General features: G+C 40.3%; 1 protein-coding gene across 1 annotated transcript in view; it reads left to right on the forward strand.

The window, feature by feature from the left end:
- The window catches only part of ALS2CR11 (amyotrophic lateral sclerosis 2 (juvenile) chromosome region, candidate 11), a 194,948-nt gene that overhangs the window by 166,100 nt on the left and 8,412 nt on the right, over nucleotides 1-20,436 (forward strand). Inside the window, exon 13 of the mRNA XM_011950005.1 lies at nucleotides 20,256-20,330. Within this exon, the coding sequence (XP_011805395.1) occupies nucleotides 20,256-20,330 (75 nt within the window). The remainder of the gene's footprint in view (nucleotides 1-20,255; nucleotides 20,331-20,436) is intronic.

Raw genomic sequence — 20,436 nt, forward strand, 5'->3', positions numbered from 1 at the left:
GGGGTCAGGGACCCACTTGAGCAGGCAATCTGTCTGTTCTCAGATCTCAACCTCCATGCTGGGAGAACCACTGCTCTCTTCAAAGCTGTCAGACAGGGACATTTACCTCTGCAGAGGTTTTTGCTGCTTTTTGTTTAGCTATGCCCTGTCCCCAGAGGTGGAGTCTACAGAGGCAGGCAGGCCTCCTTGAGCTGCGGGGGGCTCCACCCAATTTGAGCTTCCAGGCGGCTTTGTTTACCTACTTAAGCCTCAGCAATGGTGGGCGCCCCTCCCCCAGCCTCGCTGCTGCCTTGCAGTGCTACCGCCTTGCACAACTATCCAGACTGCTGTGCTAGCAGTGAGGGAAGTGTGAGAGACCGTGTGTGTGAGACCCTCCGGGCCAGGTGTGGGATATAATCTGCTGGTGTGCCATTTGCTAAGACCCTTGGTAAAGTGCAGTACTAGGGTGGGAGTTACCCGATTTTCCAGATGTTGCATGTCTCAGTTTCCCTTGGCTAGGAAAAGGAATTCCCTTCCATCTTGCGCTTCCTAGGTGAGGCAATGCCTCACCCTGCTTCAGCTCTCCCTGGTCGGGCTGCACCCGCTAACCAGCACCGACTGTCCAACATGCCCCAATGAGATGAACCCAGTACCTCAGTTGAAAATGCAGAAATCACCCGTCTTCTGTGTCGCTCACGCTAGGAGCTGGAGTCTGGAGCTGTTCCTATTCGGCCGTCTTGGGCGACCCCCCTCCCCTGGTTTTGTTCGTTGTTGATTTTTCTTTATTTTTGTCTAAGTTATTTCAGATAGCAGGTCTTCAAGCTCTAAGATTCTTTCCTCAGTTTGGTTGATTTTGCTGTTAATATTAATACTTGCTATTGTATTCTGAAATCCTTGAAGTGAGTTTTTCAGCTCTATCAGCTCAGTTTGGTTCTTTCTTAAAATAGACATTTTGTCTTTCATATCCTGTATCATTTTATTGCATTCCTTAGATTTCTTGGATTGCATTTTGGCTTTCTCCTGAATATGAATGATCTCTGTTTTTATCCATGTTCTGAATTCTATTTCTGTCATTTCAGCCATTTCAGCCTGGTTAAGAACCATTACTGGGGAGCTAGTGCAGTTGTTGGGAGGTAAGAAGACTCTGTGGCTTTTAGAGCTGCCAGAGTTCTTGCAGGGGTTCTTTCTCATCTCTGTGGGTTGATGTTCCTTCGATCTTTGAAGTTGCTATCCTTTGGATTTTTTAAAAAAATCTTCTTTGATGTCCTTCTGGGTTTGATTATGGTATAAGGTAGGTTCAGTTGACTGGCTTCATTTCTGGTAGATTTTTGGGAGGGCCAAGGCTCAGCTCAGCACTGCTAGGCTGTGTGCCCTAACTCTGGGGGGCTTGTATTGGGTCCCAGCTTTGTTCTCCAGTCCCTTGTTGGGAAACTGCTGAGCTGGAGTGGCCAAGGTATTCCTAGACCATTGGTCATAACACTCCAAACAGTGGTGCCAGCCAAAGCACTTCCTTAGGCTGTGGCTGTGGTGTCTGTGCTCCTTCCCTTGTGCCATCAGCAGCAGCAGCAGCAGCACAGCAGGGTACACACTGGAGGACTGGGGTGGGGTGCAGGCAGGCCTGGGGCTGCTGGCCTGCATGCAGGCATTGACAACAGCAGTGGTGGTGGCACAGGAGGGGGGAAGGGAAGCAGGCCCACTGAGGTCCCTGTGCCCATTTGCACCTGTAGCAGTGTCAGCATGGAGGCCAGTCACTAATGGGTATGGGGCTGGCAACTTCCATGTGCCAGTTCACGCCTGTGGCAGTGGTGGTACAGGGCAGGAAACAGTGCCACTGTTGTCCCTGTGCATGTTCACAATGGCAACAGTGGCACTGCCACATGGCAACAGGGGGCAGTAGGTACACTCATGCCAGCAGCAATGGCATGGAGGGGTGCACACGCACCCACACACCAGCAGGGAAGTGGAGACATGGTTTGTCCTTGCATACGGGTGCTGGTGCAATGAGTGTGTGCCAGCATATGGGCTGTGGATGAGTGCATGCCAGCATATGGGCTGATGCATGTCAGTGGGAACCACACTGCTGGAGCTCTCTGATGTTCAAACATGGTCTAGCTAGCACAGGAGCTATAATGTGGGTCTGCAGGAGGCACCCCCGTTGGGCCTCGGAAGCTGCACTGCAAGCAGGTACAGCCAGGCCAGGGCCCCATGAGAGGCCAGCAGATAGAAGGGCACTCAGGTCGGATTGGATCCATCTCAGTGGCAAAATCACCCTGTTCTGTTCAGATTTGATAGTTCCCCTAAGGCTAGAGTCTTTTGTGGAAGCAAGGCAAGCCCTGGAGGATGGACACCCCTGGCCGTGCTCCCCTGCAGATGTTCCTGCACCAAACCCTCTGCACTCTGCACAGGCAGGAGCCCTGTCCCTACCACCTCTCTAATCAGGGAGAGACCTGCCAGCTCAAGTGTCCATGGGGGTTGTAGGGTCTCCTGCTGCCAGGATTCCAGAGGCCCATGGTGAAAGTGAATCACTCCTTGCCTGCTCAACTCATTCCTTCCCCAGGAAACACTGGGAGTCAGGAACAAGTCCTGATGTGTAGTAGCGCCATGCAAGGTTCCCAGCTTCCTCTCCCTTCAGCTCAGTGTCTGTGACCTCCCTCTGTCCACTACAATACCTTCCTTCTGAAGATCTGCTCAGAGTGTGTTAGTCTTCCCAGTGTCCTGGTACCTCACTGGCAGATGTTCCTCCTAGCTGCATCTAGTAAACCATCTTGCCTTTTATTCAATGTATTTAAAAAACCATACATGCAACTACCCTATGACCCACCAGTTGCACTCTTGAGCATTTATTCCAGGGAAATTAAGACTTACATGTAAAATACCTATATACAATGTTTATAGCAGCCTTATTCATAATAGCTCCAAACTGGAACACAACCCAGATGTCCTTTAATTGGTGAATAAACCATGGTACATCCATACAATGGAATAATACTCAGCAATAAAAAGGAACAAACTATTTATATGTACAACAACCTGGATGAATTTTTAGAGATTTATGCTGAGTGAAAAAAAGACAATCCCAAAATGTTATACACTGTATGATTCCATTTATATAACATTCTTGAAATGACAAAATTATTAAAAATGGAGAACAGATTAGTGGTTACCATATATGAATAGGGGAGGGGGGCAGGAAGGAAATGGGTGAGATTATAAAAGGATATTAGAGATCCTTGTGGAAATGTCTGAATCTTAACTGTATAATGTCAATATCCTGGTTGTGAAATTGTACTACAGTTTTGAAAGATGTTACTTACTATTGAAGAAAGCTGAATAAAGAAGAGTACGTGAGCTCTCTGTTATTTCTTACAACTGCACATTAATTTACATTTATTTCAAAATAAAAAGCTTAACTTTTAAAAAGAAAAATCATTGTCAAATATTTTAAGGAAAAAGAAAACTTACCTTAGACATTTTTCTTAAGGGTGGTAGTCAGAGCCATAATCACCATATAAAACAAAATTAAATTGAACAAGATAAATTGGGTTTGTAATCCACTAAACATATATTCCAGTATATACAATCAACAGACTTAGAAGATTGAATCTATCACCTAGGGCAACAGACCTGTAAACTGAAGACATCTCAGAGTTCTAGAACACATTTCTGAAAGTCCAAGCTAATTGCTTCACAAACAAGTCACAAAATCTTTAGAATTCTGTGGGAAAATAATTTTCGGAGTTGTTTGAAGTTAAAAGAAGAGTTTTTTTTTAATGAGCCAAGGTAGACAGTGTGTTATAGAAATGCAGTATTTTGAGGCAAACTTCTGGAATACTAAATCTGAATTGGAAAGGACTGATAATATCTCTTTCAACTCATAGCTGATTCAGGTGACAGTCTTTCAATAGTTCCTTCACATTTTTAGAGCCCCTTCATAAATTAAGACTTTCAAGATATAGCCTAATTAGCTTTTACTTAAACCCTGACAATGACTGGACCCTAAATCATTTCCCCAAAAGTCAGGATGAAAAAAAGTGAGGAGAGATGGGGAAATTAATTTTACTCAGCAATGAAAGGCAGTGTTTGGTGGTAGTAGGAGAACTAGTATGATACAGTAAAAAGACCTTGGATTTTACAGGCAGAAATATTTAGGTTTAAATCTAGATTCTTCCATGGTCATATAACTTTGGGCATTTTACATCTGAGTTTCAGTTTTCTCATCTGCAAAATGAGTATACCATCTATCACCTCTTTCAAAGAATTTTAAAGGGCTTGGAACATAATAGACACTTGCTAAATGGTAAGTATTATCTTTATTCACCTGTACAAGTATAGGATAACTATGAAAAGTAGAATTGTTGGATCAGAGTGTACAAGTACATTTATTTTGATAGTGCCAGATTATGCTTTAAACTAGATATACTAATTTGCATTTGCATCAAAATGCTAGAAAGTACTTATTATCCCACACTCACATTTTTGTTTTTATGAATTTGACGCACAAAATAATAGTCCACTGATACTTTAATTTGCATTTTCCTGATTATTAATGAGTGAACAATTTTCATGTGTTTATTATCTATTTGTATTTGTTATTTGTTTTTTGTTTTGTTTTTTGAGACGGAGCCTATATCTGTCGCCCAGGCTGGAGTGCAGTGGTGCGATCTCGACTCACTGCAACCTCCGCCTCCCGGGTTCACTCCATTCTCCTGCCGAGTAGCTGGGACTACAGGCGCCTGCCACAACGCCTGGCTAATTTTTTGTGTTTTTGGTAGAGACAGGGTTTCACCAGGTTAGCCAGGATGGTCTCGATCTCCTGATCTGGTGATCCGCCTGCCTCGGCCTCCCAAAGTGCTGGGATTACAGGCGTGAGCCACTGCGCCCGGCCCTGTTATTTGTTATAATCTCTGCCCATATTTACAAATTGGGTTGTGTTTGCTTACTTACATGTGAAAATGCTTATATGTTTTGGATAAGAATACATTATCTATGCTGTTTGTTATTTATGTTTTTTAACTTCTTTGAGGTCAAAGGCATGTTTAAATGTCTATGTGGTCAAATTCGACACCTTTTCCTTTTTGGCTGTTGGTTTATATCTTGTTTAGAAGGTCCTTAGGTGATGTCAGTATTCTCCTAGATGTTTTTCTAGTACTTTTATAGCATATGGTTTTCATGTTTAACTATTTAATCTATCTATGCTTTTTAAAAAAATATGACCTAAGAACCTACCAATATCTTTGCTGAAATGGATAGGCAATTGTCTCAATGCAATTTATTACATTTTCCCTATAGTCAACTTATTCTTGTCTGTCAGCATGCCTTCCTGAGGGTTTCACCCCTGCCCTAGCCCCAATCCCTAGTGTGGTTAGCAGTCTTGACACTGCCTCGGAGGCTACAAGGATAAGCATATAATTTAATTAAGAATATTAACACAGGGTGTTCTTATTCTTTTATTTATTTGTATTTATTTATTTATTTATTTCTTGAGACAGTGTCCTGCTTTGTCACCCAGGCTGGAGTGCAGTGGTGCAACCTCAGCTCACTGCAACTTCCTCCTCCCAGGTTCAAGCAATTCTCGTGCCCCAGCCTCCCGAGTAGCTGGGACTGCAGGCACACACCACCACACCCGGCTAATTGTTGTATTTTTAGTAGAGATGGGGTTTCACCATGTTGGCCAGGCTGGTCTCGAACTCCTGACCTCAGGTGATCAGTCCACCTTGGCCTCCCAAACGATTACAGGTGTGACCCACATCCCCTAACCTCTTATTCTTTTAAACCAAGAGCTATCAGTGGTAATTTCCTACCAGATGACAGAGAATGCCTGTAAAAGCCAACATGGAGAGAGAGTGTGCTGATCACATTAAGTCCCTACAGCCAGCCATATCCATCCCTTAGAATTCCTAGTTAAATGAGCCATTGCGTTTCCTATTTAAAATGAAGTATATTATTTCCAAGGCAAACTTCATAAAATGCATTGATATCTTTAAAATTAAATGTATATATTATACATTAGGGTTGATTATATTTAAAGGTTACCCCATTTGGGGGTAAGGAACAGAAGGAGAAGAGAATAATTGTGATCTAAAACTTGGGAGAGTGCCCAGTTTATAATAGCTGCTCCATATTTTTGTTAAATAGTTACTTAATAAGTGAATGAATGACAAACGAATAGATTCATTTAAAAATTAACAAATACTTTGAGAAGAAAATTAAATAAGATAGTAAAATTTCTAAGCATGAAAATAATGAAAAGTAATTAATTGTTTTTAATCACAGAATTTACTATGTAAAATAACACTATTTGGAGTTTCCACTTAAGTAACAAATAGAACATGGTTTTGGTATAGATAAATCTTATCTCTTTTCATGAGAAAATTGATAAAAGTCTTTATCCAGAAGTGGTTTGAGGGGTCTAAGTTTTAGAGCATTTAAAACTGAATGTAAAAATAGACAAGTGACACTACATCAAGCTTAAAAACTTCTTGCATCAAGGAAACAATAGAGTGAAAAGGTAATCCATGGAATGGTAGAGAATATTTGCAAATCATATATCTGATAAGGGGTTAATATCCAGAATATATAAGGAACTTCTACAACTCAACACCAACAAAAAACAACACATTTAAAAAATGGAGAGTTCTCCAAAGAAGATATACAAATGGCCAATAAGCACATGAAAACATGCTCAACACTACAAATCATAAGACAAATGCAAATCAAAACCACAATGAATTATCATCCCCCATCCACTGGGATGGCCTCTATCAAAATAAAAGAAAATAATGTGTTGGTGAGGATGTGGAGAAATTGGAGCCCTTGTGCACTGTTGGTGGAAATGTAAAATGATGCAGCCACTATGGAAAACAATATGGAGGTGCCTCAAAATATTAAAAATAGAATTACCATGTGATCCTATTTCTGATACATAGATATAGATCTATTTCTGGGTATATATCTAAAAGAATTCAATTCAAAACAGGACCTTGAAGAAATTTTGCACACCCATGTTTACTGCAGCATTATTCACAATACCCAAGAGGTAGAAACGTCACAAATGTCCTTAGATGAACAGATAAGGAAACTGTGGTATAAAAATACAGTGGAATATTATTCAACCTTAAGAAAGAAATCCTGTCACATGCTACAGCATGGGTGAACTTTGAGGAATTATGCTAAGTGAAATGAGCCCATCACCAAAGGACAAATACTTCACAATTCCATTGGAGTGGCGATTATGAGCATGATCATGGCTCACTGCCGCCTCGAACTCTGAGACTCAAGCCATCCTTCCACCTCAGCCTCCCAAAGTGCTAGGATTATAGGCATGGGCCACCACACCCAGCTGGGTTTCAGTTTTGCAAGATGAAAAAATTCTTGAGATCTGTTGCACAACAATGTGAATATACTTAACACTATTGAACTGTACCTTTAAAAAATGGTTAAGATTGTAAAATTAATGTTATGTGTTTTTTAACACAATAAAAGATAAAATGGAAAAAACCCACAATTGTAGGAAATGCAGTCTGTCTTCCTATAATTACTTCAAGTTTGAACTTTGACATCTTCATTTATATCATTTTTAAGTCAACTAATTTAAATAATTAACTGCATTTATACTTTTAAACAGTTTCATATACCTATAAAATTAGAAAATTCCCGCCTTTGGCACCCTTTGACTATTCTGTATTGTCCTATAGTTCTCTCACTTTACATAAAAGGCTTTTATTCTTTGGAGCAAGATAAATCTATTTATGTCAGCCCAGATACATTTATTTTTAAACTTACATTAGTTTCTATAATTTGCAAGTGAGTCTTGACCATATAGCTCATCTTTTCTGGCTGCTTTGAAATTCAACATATATCCTATGCTAATTTAACATGTGATGTGGTTTGACTCTGTCCCCACCCAAATCTCATCTTGAATTGTAATCCCCACATGTTGGGGGAGGGGTTTGGTGGGAGGTGATTGAATCATGGCAGTGGACTTCCCCCTCGTTCTGGTGACAGTGAGTTCTCACAAGATCTGGTTGTTTGAGAGTGGGTGATACTTCCCCCTTTGCTCGCTCTCTCTCCTGCCACCATGTAAAGAAGGCCTTGCTTCCCCTTCACCTTCCGCCATGATTCGAAGTTTCCTGAGGCCCCACCAAGTCATGCTTCCTGTTAAGTCTGTGAAACTGTGAGTCAATTAAACCTCTTTTCTTCATAAATTACCCAGTTTCAGGTAGTTCTTTATATTTGTGTGCAAATGGACTAAGACAACATGCTAATTATTATATGCTAATTTCCTTATTTACATGAGCTGTTTCAGTATTCTGTTCCATTAATTTTGACTATTTCTATGACATTACTGTACAACATTAATTACCATAACTTTAAATTCATTTAATATTGTTAGGGAACACACATATCTGCTTTTTCATCATTTTCTTCGTAATTCTTATAAATTCTTATTGATGAAGTATTAGAATCATCTTGGAAGTTCTATAACTCAGATTTTAGTTGGGGTTGCATTGAATTATAGATTGGTGTAGTTTGATATATTTACAAAATTTTCATCCAGGAAAATTCAGTATCCTGTATTTTCTTTATTAATATTTCATAGCTCCTGTTCATTTCTTATTAGATTAATTCTTTAGTATTAGATGGTTTCTGATGTAAATGTGAACAGGATCTTTTTAAGATTACATTTTTCAGGCACTATTTGGATATGGTGTTATACAATACTATGTGTATATTTGTATGCTGATCTTACATTGGTCCACTTTGCTAAACTCTCTTATTCTTAATTTTTCAGTTCTCTTGAATTTTTTAAAGATAAGTGATCATATCATCCATTAGGCAGTTTTGTTTCCTGACTTCTAATATTTCTACCTGTTGTTTCTTTTTGTAATCTTGGCTAAACTGCTCATGCAGTATTGGACAGTAGCGGTAAGGAAAAGCATTCTTGTTACAGATTCTAATGAATATTCTATTAGTATCTCAATTTCAAGTGCAATGCATGAGGTAGGAAAGCAGTTTTTTAATCCTATTCCTAGTTTGTTAGAAGATTTATTCGAAAATCAAGAAGAGGGTTGATTGGGCTGGGTGCGGTGGCTCATGCCTGTAATCCCAACACTTTGGGAAGCCAGGGCAGGGGGATCATGAAATTAGGAGATCGAGACCATCCTGGCTAACACAGTGAAATCCCATCTCCACTAAAAATACAAAACATTAGACGTGCATGGTGGCGGGCACCTGTAGTCCCAGCTTCTTGGGAGGCTGAGGCGGGAGAATCGCTTGAACTCGGGAGGTGGAGGTTGCAGTGAGCCAAGATCAGGCCACTGAACTCCAGCCTGGGCAACAGAGCAAGACTCCATCTCAAAAACAAAACAAAACGAAAAAGAATGGGGTTGATTTTTATCAAATACTGACCCCTGTGGAGGACATTAACAATTTGTCTCTTATAATTTGCTTATATAATGAATTACATGAATAGATTTTCTAATGTTGCACCATCTTTGTATTCCCATATAATTCCTCCTGGGTTATACTACACAGAATTTGCTATAACTTATTTAGGAATTTTGTACATCTATTCATAATGGGATTGACCTAAAAATTTGGCATCATTTACATGTAAATGTTGCCTTGGTGTTGTTTTTTGTTTGTTTGTTTGTTTTTGAGACAGAGTCTTGCTCTGTCGCCCAGGCTGGAGTGCAGTGACGCCATTTTGGCTCACTGCAACCTCTACCTCCCAGGTTCACGCCATTCTCCTGTCTCAGCCTCTGGAGTAGCTGGGACTATGGGCGCCCGCCACCACGCCGGCTCATGTTTTGTATTTTTAGTAGAGACGGGGTTTCACCGTGTTAGCCAGGATGGTCTCCATCTCCTGACCTTGTGATCCACCTGCCTTGGCCTCCCAAAGTGTTGGGATTACAGGTATGAGCTACTGTGCCCGGCCAGCTTTGTGTTTTTTTATAAGTAGATTAGTTTTTTAAAATAACCTTTTAATTTTGGAATAACTGTAGATTTACAGAACACTTGTAAATATATTAGAGAGTTCCTATATACCCCTCATCCACTTTCCTCTGTTGTTAACATCTTAAATTACCATAGTATATTTGCCAAAACTAAGAAACCAACATTAGCACATTACTATTACCTAAATCTAGACTGAATTTGTCCAATTTTTCCATTAATATACTCTTTGTGTCTCAAGATTCAGTACAGAGTACTACATTGCATTTTGTTGTCATGACTCTCCAGTTTCCTCTGGTTTTTGACAGTTTTTCTGATCTTCCTTGTTTTGTTGTTGTTGTTTTTAACATGACTTTGACAATCTTGATGAGCACTAGCCAGGTATCCTGCAGAATGTCCCCTAAACTGTGTTTGTCTGATGTTTTTTCCATTATTATGTTTGCATTATGAGTTTTTGGAAAAAATACCACAGTGGTGAAGTGCCCTTCTCAGTGCATCCTATCAGGGATTGATGATAGCACATGATGACACTAGGGAAAAAGGCAGCATAAGACTGATTCCTTAGAAAAGTGAACCAGCTGGGGGCCAGGTGCAGTGGCTCACGCCTGTAATCCCAGCACTTTGGGAGGCCGAGGTGGGCAGATCACTTGAGGTCAGGAGTTCGAGACCAGCCTGGCCAACATGGTGAAACCTCCTCTACTAAAAATACAAAAATTAGCCAGGCATAGTAGTGTGCACCTGTAGTTCTAGCTACTCAGGAGGCTGAGGCATGAGAATCACTTGAACCCAGGGGGCAGAGGTTGCAGTGAACTGAGATCGTGCCACTGCACTCCAGCCTGGGCAACAGAGAGATACTTCATCTCAAAAACAAACAAACAAAAAAAAAGTGAACCATTTGAGGAGCCCCCAGCTAAATTGGTGTTCCAGTACCAGGGTGACTAGTAACCCTACCCTAGCAGGAAATGGAGGAGAACTGGATATGGGTGTTTACAGTGTGCCTTCACAGGGTATTTCTTTTACCTGGCAGATGGCCTAACGCCTAGTTGTCTGACCTGAGACCAGGGGTTCCTTCACACAGGAAACTTGTTTATACTAGCAGATGCCCTTTAGCTCTTGTCTGACTTGTGTCTACTTTATTTCTCCTTACTGGTGCACTGGCACTAGGAACCTTACCTTATGTTCCCTCCAGCATCCCAGGGAAAGCCTGACGTGGAGTAGCCCCTAGTTCTTCAGATGGAAGGTGCAAATTTTGTATATCACCACAATAGGAAACAAGTTCAAAGATTTTTTACTTACAGATCCTGGGCAAGGAGGGCACAGTGAGTCAGGAAGGCAGTCCTTCAGTCCCTGGGTCATGAGAAGCAGGAATGAAAAGTCAGGCAGAGAGAGAGAGAAGAGCATGTGACAGAGAATAGGGCATAGGTCACTTTAAGTTGGTGGGTAAATTCCTCAATGGTCCATTTAAAGGAAGTGGTGGGAAAGCAGGGAACTCAGTCTGCCAGGTAGGAGAGACACCTCTGAGTTCTAATCTTTGGCTGCCATCTTGAGCTATTTGGGCATGGTGTAGTACTGAAAACTGTGTCAAGAGTGACCAAGCTCTATTTCTGGTGTGAGAAATTTAAACTTGTATTCAAAATGGATGCCGAGGCCACATAAATTAGAAGAGTTCACTACAGGGACAAAGTGAGCCTTAAAATTGTACTAGTTTACTGCCTGAAGGCAGCAGCACAGGAGCAGGAAGCCAAACAGAGCTTGGAGATCTCATTGGGTTGAGGAGCTAGAGTCTGAAATTTAGCAGACAGGGAAACTGGTGGAGTACCAGAAGAGAAGAAACTAGAGGCAAGAAAACTCCAGATAACTGTAAAGAAGTTCCTCTGGAGTCTTTGGCTGAGTACTGATCTAAGCAGACTGAAAGCAAGGAAAAGAACCACTGGAAAGATAAGGTAGAAAATTATAAGTACTCACACAGGACTTCCAATTATTCCATATTCTCATCAGCCAGCATGGAAAGACTCATAACACATGACAGTAAGTAGAATCCTTAGAAGGACATCACCTTAGTAGAAAGGCTAAATCAGCCCCTTCTAAAGCTCCACTGAAGGTTTCTCTAGACAACCTTCTACCCAATAAATCTTAAAATATTAGTTGGGTAACTAATTCCAAGTAATTTAAATGTGCATAAGAGCAAAATCAAAACGATTTGAAATTTAAAAAAAATTATCAATTAACAACATAAAATCCACAATTCCTAACATTCCATACAACATTACCAGGTGTTTGGCCAGGCACAGTGGCTCACACTTGCAATCCCAGGACTTTGGGAGGCTGAGGTAGGAGTATTGCTTAAGGCCAGGAGTTCAAGACCAGCCTGGGCAACAAAGCAAGACCCTGTGTCTACAAAATAAATGTTTAAAATTAGCCAGGTGTGGTGGTGCACACCTGTAGTTCTAGCTACTCAGGAGGCTGAGGCAGTAGGATCACTTGAGCCCAGGAGTTAGAGGCTGCAGTGAGCTGATTTTGCAACTGCACTCCCACTTGGGTGACAGAGTGAAACTCTGTCTCTTAAGATTAAATTAAATTTTAAAATTACCAGGTATGCCAGGAATGTGTGCCTGAAGTCCCAGCTACTCAGGAGGCTCAAACAGGAAGATCATTTGGGCCCTGGAGTTTGAATCCAGACTGAGCAACATAGTGAGACCTAGTGTCTAAAAAATGAAATAATAAAATGTATTTTTAAAAAATACTGGGCATATAAAAAAGCAATAAAATATGACTCATTATGTAGGGAAAAATCAAATAATAGAAAAAGATCCTGAAATGACATCAATGATAGAACAGGCAGAGAAGGATGTTAAGAGAGCCATTATAAATATAGTTCATACATTCAAGAAGGTAGAGGAAACATGAGTGTGATGAGGAAAAAAATAGAGGGGATAATTAACCCCAAAGGAATTTTTAGAGATAAAAAATATCTAAAATAGTAACCTTTAAGAGATTAACAGGCCGGGCACGGTGGCTCAAGCCTGTAATCCCAGCACTTTGGGAGGCCGAGACGGGCGGATCACGAGGTCGGGAGATCGAGACCATCCTGGCTATCACGGTGAAACCCCGTCTCTACTAAAAATACAAAAACTAGCCGGGCGAGGTGGCGGGCGCCTGTAGTCCCAGCTACTCGGGAGGCTGAGGCAGGAGAATGGCCGAAACCCAGGAGGCGGAGCTTGCAGTGAGCTGAGATCCGGCCACTGCACTCCAGTCCGGGCGACAGAGCGAGACTCCGCCTCAAAAAAAAAAAAAAAGAGATTAACAACATATTAGATGCTTCAGAAGGTAAGATCAGTGAACCTGAAGACAGAGGATTAGGAGCTACACAAAAATGAAACACAAATAGAAAAAAAAAAAAAACCAAGTATCACTAACATGTGAAAGTACTAAGTGGTATAACACACATGTAATTGGAGTCTGGGAGGGGAACTGAAAAACGATTTGAAGAAAATGGTCAAAATATTTTTAAGTTTGATGAAAACTATAAACCCACATATCTGAGAAGCTTAATAGATTCCAAGGGAATGAACCTAAAGAAAACCATGCGAATAATCAGATTACTAAGAACCAGTGATAAAGAGAAACCTTTACTCAGAGGGGCAAAAGGTACATTATTTACAGATTTAAATAAGAAATATTTACAGAGGAAGAAATAAAAACAGACTTTTTATTTTATTTTATTTTATTTTTATTATTATTTTTTTGAGATGGAGTCTCACTTTGTCACCCAGGCTAGAGTGCAGTGGCACGATCTTGGCTCACCACAACCTCCACCTCCCAGGTTCAAGCGATTCTCCTGCCTCAGCCTCCCGAGTAGCTGGGATTACAGGCGTGTGCCATGATGCCCAGCTAATTTTTGTATTTTTAGTAGAGATGGGGTTTCACCATGTTAATCAGGCTGGTCTCAAACTCCTGACCTCATGATCCACCCACCTCAGCCTCCCAAAGTGCTGGGATTACAGGCATGAGCCACTGCTCCCGGCCCAGACTTCTTATTAGACTATGAAAGGCAGAAGACTATGGAGTGACATCTTTACAGTAATGAAAGAAAATGAAACCTGTTTACCTAGAATTCATCTTCAAAACAGTTGAAATGCTTTTTGGAGTTTGTATTCACCCTTTCTCCATCTGCTTCTAAGTACAGCAGCACTGTTGGTCTTGAGCAGTGGGAGCCCTAGTTCCCAATTCCGTTCATGGAAGTGGAGGGAACATAGTTTTATTTGCAACTTATTGTATATGTCTGTTCTAAGCTGGCTGGAGGATACCTGAAGGATGGGCTTGCTTGTCTCTGTCTCACATAACATGGAATGAGGGCAGGAAAAGCAGTGAGCAATATTCATAAAAGCTGTCTGGGGACTAAAAATCCACAGATAACTGGGTCAAGAGATTAAATCTAATTTCTTCACTTCTTATAAGTCTATTCAAATTGTCTGTTTCTACTTGTGTTAGTTTTGGTAATTTGGCTTTTTTAAGAGATGTGTTTATTCCATCTAAGTTATCCAACTTGTTGGTGTACAAATGTTCATAGTACTCTTATAATCCTTTTGTTTCTGTAAAATCAGTAATAATATCCCACTTCCATTTCTGATCTTAGTAGTTTGAGTCTTTCTTTTTTTCTTAATCAATTTAGCTATAAAGGTTTGTAAATTTTGTTGATCTTTACAAAGAACCATCTTTTGGTTTCATTGATATTCTCTATTGTGTTTCTGTTCTCTATTTTATTTACCTCCACTCTAATCTTTATTATTTCCTTCCTTCTTTTAGCTTTAGGTTTAGTTTGCTGCTCTTATTCTAATGTATGCATTACGGAATGTGTACATAGTTCCTTAACATAAAGGTAGGTTGTTAATTTGAGATCTTTCTTTTTTTTTTTTTTTTTTGAGACAGAGTTTCGCTCTTGTTGCCCAGGCTGGAATGCAATGGCATGATCTTGGCTCACTGCAACCTCTGCCTCCTGGGTTCAAGCAATTCTCCTGCCTCAGCCTCCTGAGTAGCTAGGATTACAGGCATGTACCACCACGCCCAGCTAATTTTGTATTTTTAGTAGAGATGCGGTTTCTCCACATTGGTCAGGCTAGTCTCGAACTCCCGACCTCAGCTGATCTGCCTGCCTTGGCCTCCCAAAGTGCTAGGATTACAGGTGTGAGCCACCATGCCCAGCCTGAGATATTTCTCTTTTTTAATGTAAATGCTTACAGCCATAAATTTCTCCCGTTAGCGCTGATTTTTCTGTGTCCCTTAAGTTTTGGTATGTTGTGTTTTCATTTGTCTCAAGGTATCTCCTAATTTTTCTTGTAATTTCTTCTGTGACACATTGGTTTTTTTTGTTTAATTTCCAAATGTTTGTGAATTTTCTAATTTTCTTCTATTACTGATTTCTAGCTTTATTCTACTGTAAGAATAAATTTCAGTATGCGTCGAAGTTTTTCAGTTAAGAATAATGTTTAACTTGATTAAAAATGATTAATCATGTAAATGATTAACATGAGTTAATCATGAGTAACATGTTAAGCATGAGTAACAAAAACTTAGAAATAGTGCCTTAAATCGTAATATTGTGGTTTCATGATGTCATCAGGAGCCCAGATTCCTTTTCTTTATGGACAGCCATCCTCAGCATGAGCATGTTACTGAAGGGTAACACCAGATGGACTCTTTATCTCCAGGCATCACATGCATTCCAGGCTGGAGTGCAGCGATGTGATCTCCACTCACTGCAACCTCCACCTCCCGGGTTCAAGTGATTCTCCTGCCTCAGCCTCCCAAGTAGCTGGAACCACAGGTGTGTGCCACCATGCTCAGCTAATTTTTTGTATTTTTAGTAGAGACAGGGTTTCACCGTGTTAGCCAGGATGGTCTCAATCTCCTGACCTCGTGATCCACCCGCCTTGGCCTCCCAAAGTACTGGGATTACAGGTGTGAGCCACTGCACCTGACCGTCGACCTCCGTTTTAAGATACTCTCTCAGCAACTTCCAGTTATGTCCGGTTGGCCAAAATTTTGTCACTTGGCCACTCCTGTCTGCAAAGGAGGCTAGAAGATGTAGCACTTTTGATAGGGGACATTTCTGCCCCTTAAAAAAATGTAAGTTCTTGAGATAATACATTTTAGGAAGGCAACTAGCATTCTCTGTCACAGGGAGCAAGAGACTACTTAGGATACCACTGCTTGGGGAAACATGATGGTGGCTTGTTCTATAGTAGTAGGGGGGTTGATGGGAAAAGGTGATTGGATATATATACACATAATTATATATATAATATATATATATCCAATATATATTAATATCTAAATTATATGTATATAATTATTTTTAGACAGGGTCTCACTCTGTTGCCCAGGCTGGAGTGTAGTGGTATGATCATACCTCACTGCAACCTCCCACTCCCGGGCTCAAGTGATCCCCCACCTCAGCCTCCTGAGTAACTGGGACCATAAGCTGTACCACCACACCTGGCTAATTTTTTGTAGTTTTTGTAGAGACATGGTTTTTCCATGTTGCTCAGGCTGATCTCAAACTCCTGGACTCAGGTGATCCACCTGCCTCAGCCTCCCAAAGTGCTGGGATTACAGGTGTGAGCCACTGCGCCTGGTCATACTTGATCTGCTTTGAAGGCAGCAGCCACAGGACTTAATGCTGGATTAGTTATGGAAAGAAGAAGGAGAGGAATAAAAACTCTTAGGTTTCTGGCCTAACAATTCCAGAGATAGAAGCATCATCAACTGAGAAGAGGAAAACAGGAAGCCTAAGGGTTTTCTTTTTTGGGAGTGTGGTGCCTAATCTAAAATTGTATTTTATATACATTAAATTTGAGATAATTATCATACAGCTAAAGGGAACTCAATATTCTCTTGAATATCTCTGAGCTATTTAGAATCTTTTCCAAGGGTCACCCTCCTCCTACATTCCTCAGAAATATTTCTATTTACTCAACAGTGAGTTCCATTTGTTCTTATTGATTCTTCACTTACATATATCAATTTTTCTCATATACATGATAAACTTCGTTTTATGTTTATAAATGGAGGGGTATGTTGATTGTATAGGTATGCTCTGTCCATGTGCTGGGCAGGCTTCCCTAGAGGGTGTGTAGGGATGAAAGATGGTAGGTAGGATCACTGAGTTCTCTACATTTCCAAAGAACCAGTGTGTTTCCTGGATGGAATTCCCTTTTTTTCAAATCCCCTTTTAGTTTTCTCATTTGGAAGTGTGAGTCTCAGCAGTCCTTACTCTGCTTCCCTGTCAAGGCCCAAAACTTACATCTCTGCATAGGAATATGCCATATTCTCCTTAGAGAACTGTTTTTTTGATGTTTGGGAGAGTGACTGGGGAAAGACAGTGCTGCCAGCAGTGTTTGATCTGTGTGCACAGAGAAAGAAGGGGGTGATAATGAAGGGTCCAAGAGGTCTAGCTGTTCCAAATGCAGCTCTTTAATAGCTATGGACATTCCCGTGATCTGATTTTCTTTGTGTGTGCTGAGTGTGATGGTTAATATTAAGTGTCAACTTAACTGGATTGAGAGATGACTAGAGGGCTGGAAAAGTATTGTTTCTGGGTGTGTCTGTGAGGGTGTTGCCAGAGGAGACTGACATTTGAGGTGGTGGACTGGGAGAGGAAAACCCACCCTCAATGTGGGTGGGCACTGTCCAGTTGCTGCCAGCTCAGCTAGAACAAAGCAGACCGAGGAACAGGGATGAGCTTGCTTGCTGAGTCTTCTGGCTCACTCCCTCTTCCCTTGCCAGATGCTTTGCTTCCTCTCCTCCTGCCCTGGGACATCAGACTCCAGGTTTTTCGGCCTTTGGACTCTGGGACTTGCAGTAGCGGTCTCCAGGGGGCTTTCAGGCCTTCAGCTACAGACTGAGGGTTACACTGTTGGCTTCCCTGGTTTTGAGGCTTTCGAACTTGGACTGAGCCACTACTGGCTTCTCTCTTTCTCCAGCTTGCAGATAGCCTATCGCAGGAATTCGTTGTGTAATCATGTGCGCTATTCTCCCTAATAAACTCCCTTTATATATACATATATCCTGTTGGTTCTGTCCCTCTGGAGAACCCTGATTAATACACTGACTTGGAATGTATTGCTTCTCAGGCTCCCCTGATTTTACATCTCTAATAACTATTGATTAAGGTTATGGTTTTCCTGATTGGGGTTTTCCATTAAGTCAATTATATCTACTCTCATATTTTCTGAATTTTCTCAAAGTTCTAGATCCTGGTAGCTCACCTTACTGATTTCCAGTATTGCCATGGTTCTTTCTTTGTGAAATAATATTTTCTGTTAACGTACTGGCACCTTGGGAGACAGGAGAGTAGACTCACATGTTAAGTCTACCATCTTGAAGCTCCTGTATTGATTTGTTAAATTGTCTTTTCCTAGCTTCCTAACATGCATACCTAGAGCATTCCCCTAATATTACTTTACTGAAGCTTTTTATTTATGAAAGTATTATATGTTCATCTAATCAATACTACCCAGTTAAACAGAGTAAAAGTTAATAGCATCCTCCTTCCTCTCCTCCAGAGCTACTCCCGTGAGAAAACAATGTAAGCATCTTGAAACCATTCACACATTTGTCCATGCTTGTAGTAGGGGGGATTTTTTGTTTGCTTTGTTTGTTACAAAAATGAAATTATATTTTTCTACTACTTGTTCTTTCACTTGTTTATCATACATGTTTCTTTTTTAGATTTTTCTATTAAATTCATTTAAAGCAATAAACTTTCAAATGTTATAATGTCAACCGTGTTTAAGAGAGATTTGGGGAAAATTTAAGCAAAGAAAAACAAAAGGAACAAAAGAATAGGTATGGAAGTACAAGATGTATGTCAAGAATTCAGAGTTAGACACATTTGGCTGGAGGAGGGGAACCATACTGGCAAATATTGAGAAACTTGTAGAGACAATACAGAGTTGGTGTGTGAGGACAATGAGTGGGAAGCCACTGAGGCTTTAAGAATAGGGTCATTTATTAACTGCTTAATGTTAATTAAACCTTAAAACAACCTAAAAGTATCTCTAATAAAAATGTTACTCATTGAATTGTTATTTTACTTACTTTAGTCCATAGTGAACCCTCTACAGACTAAAGGAGATAATGTATAGGAAAGTCATTTGAAGTACCAAGTGTTGTGTAAAGAGATGTGTCACGTTTTCTCTCTGTATGAGCTGGCAGTGTGGATGCACATTCTGATGCTTCTAAAGCCACTCATTCTCCCTCACTGCTATCAGGATTGTGTGGGGAACTGAGTACCCAATGAAAACTTTGGACACCTAGGATTTAAGCTACTAATCATCTGGGTAACTTGGGACGAGAAACTTCAGCTTCAGATTCTGTGTAAAATAAGAACTAGAACTAGATTATCTCCAAAACACTTCCATTTCTAAAAATTCAATGGTTCTGTGATCCTGTAATGGTTCTCACTCATCTTGATTTAATACTCAAGTATTTCTTTAGGGAGTTTTACATCTTCATTTAACAGTGACAGGTTGATAATCACTGAAAATGTTATCTATGGCTGGGCGTGGTGGCTCATGCCTGTAATCCCAGCACTTTGGGAGGCCAAGGAAGATGGATCACTTGAGGTCAGGAGTTCAAGACCAGCCTGGCCAACATGGCGAAACCCTGTCTCTACAAAAAATATAAAAATTAGCCAGATGTGCTGGCACATGCCTGTAATCCCAGCTACTCAGGTGGCTGAGGCACAAGAATCGCTTGAACCCAGGAGGCAGAGGTTGCAGTGAGCCAAGATCACACCACTGCACTCTGGCCTGGGCAACAGAGCAAGACTGTCTCGAAATAATAATAAATAAATAAATAAAATGCTATCTCAATATAATATGAGCTGCCATGTATTGTCTAAAGGCATCTCACAGCCTTTTAAAAATCCGATTACATTTCTTCTGACAATCCTATTTTATTTTTACTTTTGTTTCTGCTTGAAGTTGCTGTGCATTATTTTGAGTTTACAAATTCAATACAAATCAGATTACATTTCTTCTGACAATTCTATTTTATTTTTACTTTTGTTTCTGCTTGAAGTTGCTGTGCATTATTCTGAGTTTACAAATTCAATAGGGTGACTATTATAATACCAAAGAAGCCAATATTTCACATATATAATATTGTATGTATACAGATTTCTTTCATAATTGGCAAGGTATAGTTATGATAAAAATATTTAGGTTTAAAAATTTTATACCTCTAATAACTATTGCAAGAATAAAATGATCTTGATACTCCTACAAGTAATCTAAAATTAGAACTTCTTTTTTTATAAGGTGGCTTTTTCACCAAAAGAATATAATTCACCATCTTTCAGACCAGAATATATAGAATTCAAACCAAAATTTCAGGTGAGTCCTGAATTATTCTATCCCAGTATCATTATACTTAATTACTAGGTTTCTTCAATACTTTAATCAATAGTTCTAAAAAGCTACTCATTAGAAACACCTGGCT

The sequence above is a fragment of the Colobus angolensis genome, unplaced genomic scaffold (assembly GCF_000951035.1).
Source record: "Colobus angolensis palliatus isolate OR3802 unplaced genomic scaffold, Cang.pa_1.0 Scaffold30, whole genome shotgun sequence".
Lineage (NCBI taxonomy): Eukaryota > Metazoa > Chordata > Mammalia > Primates > Cercopithecidae > Colobus > Colobus angolensis.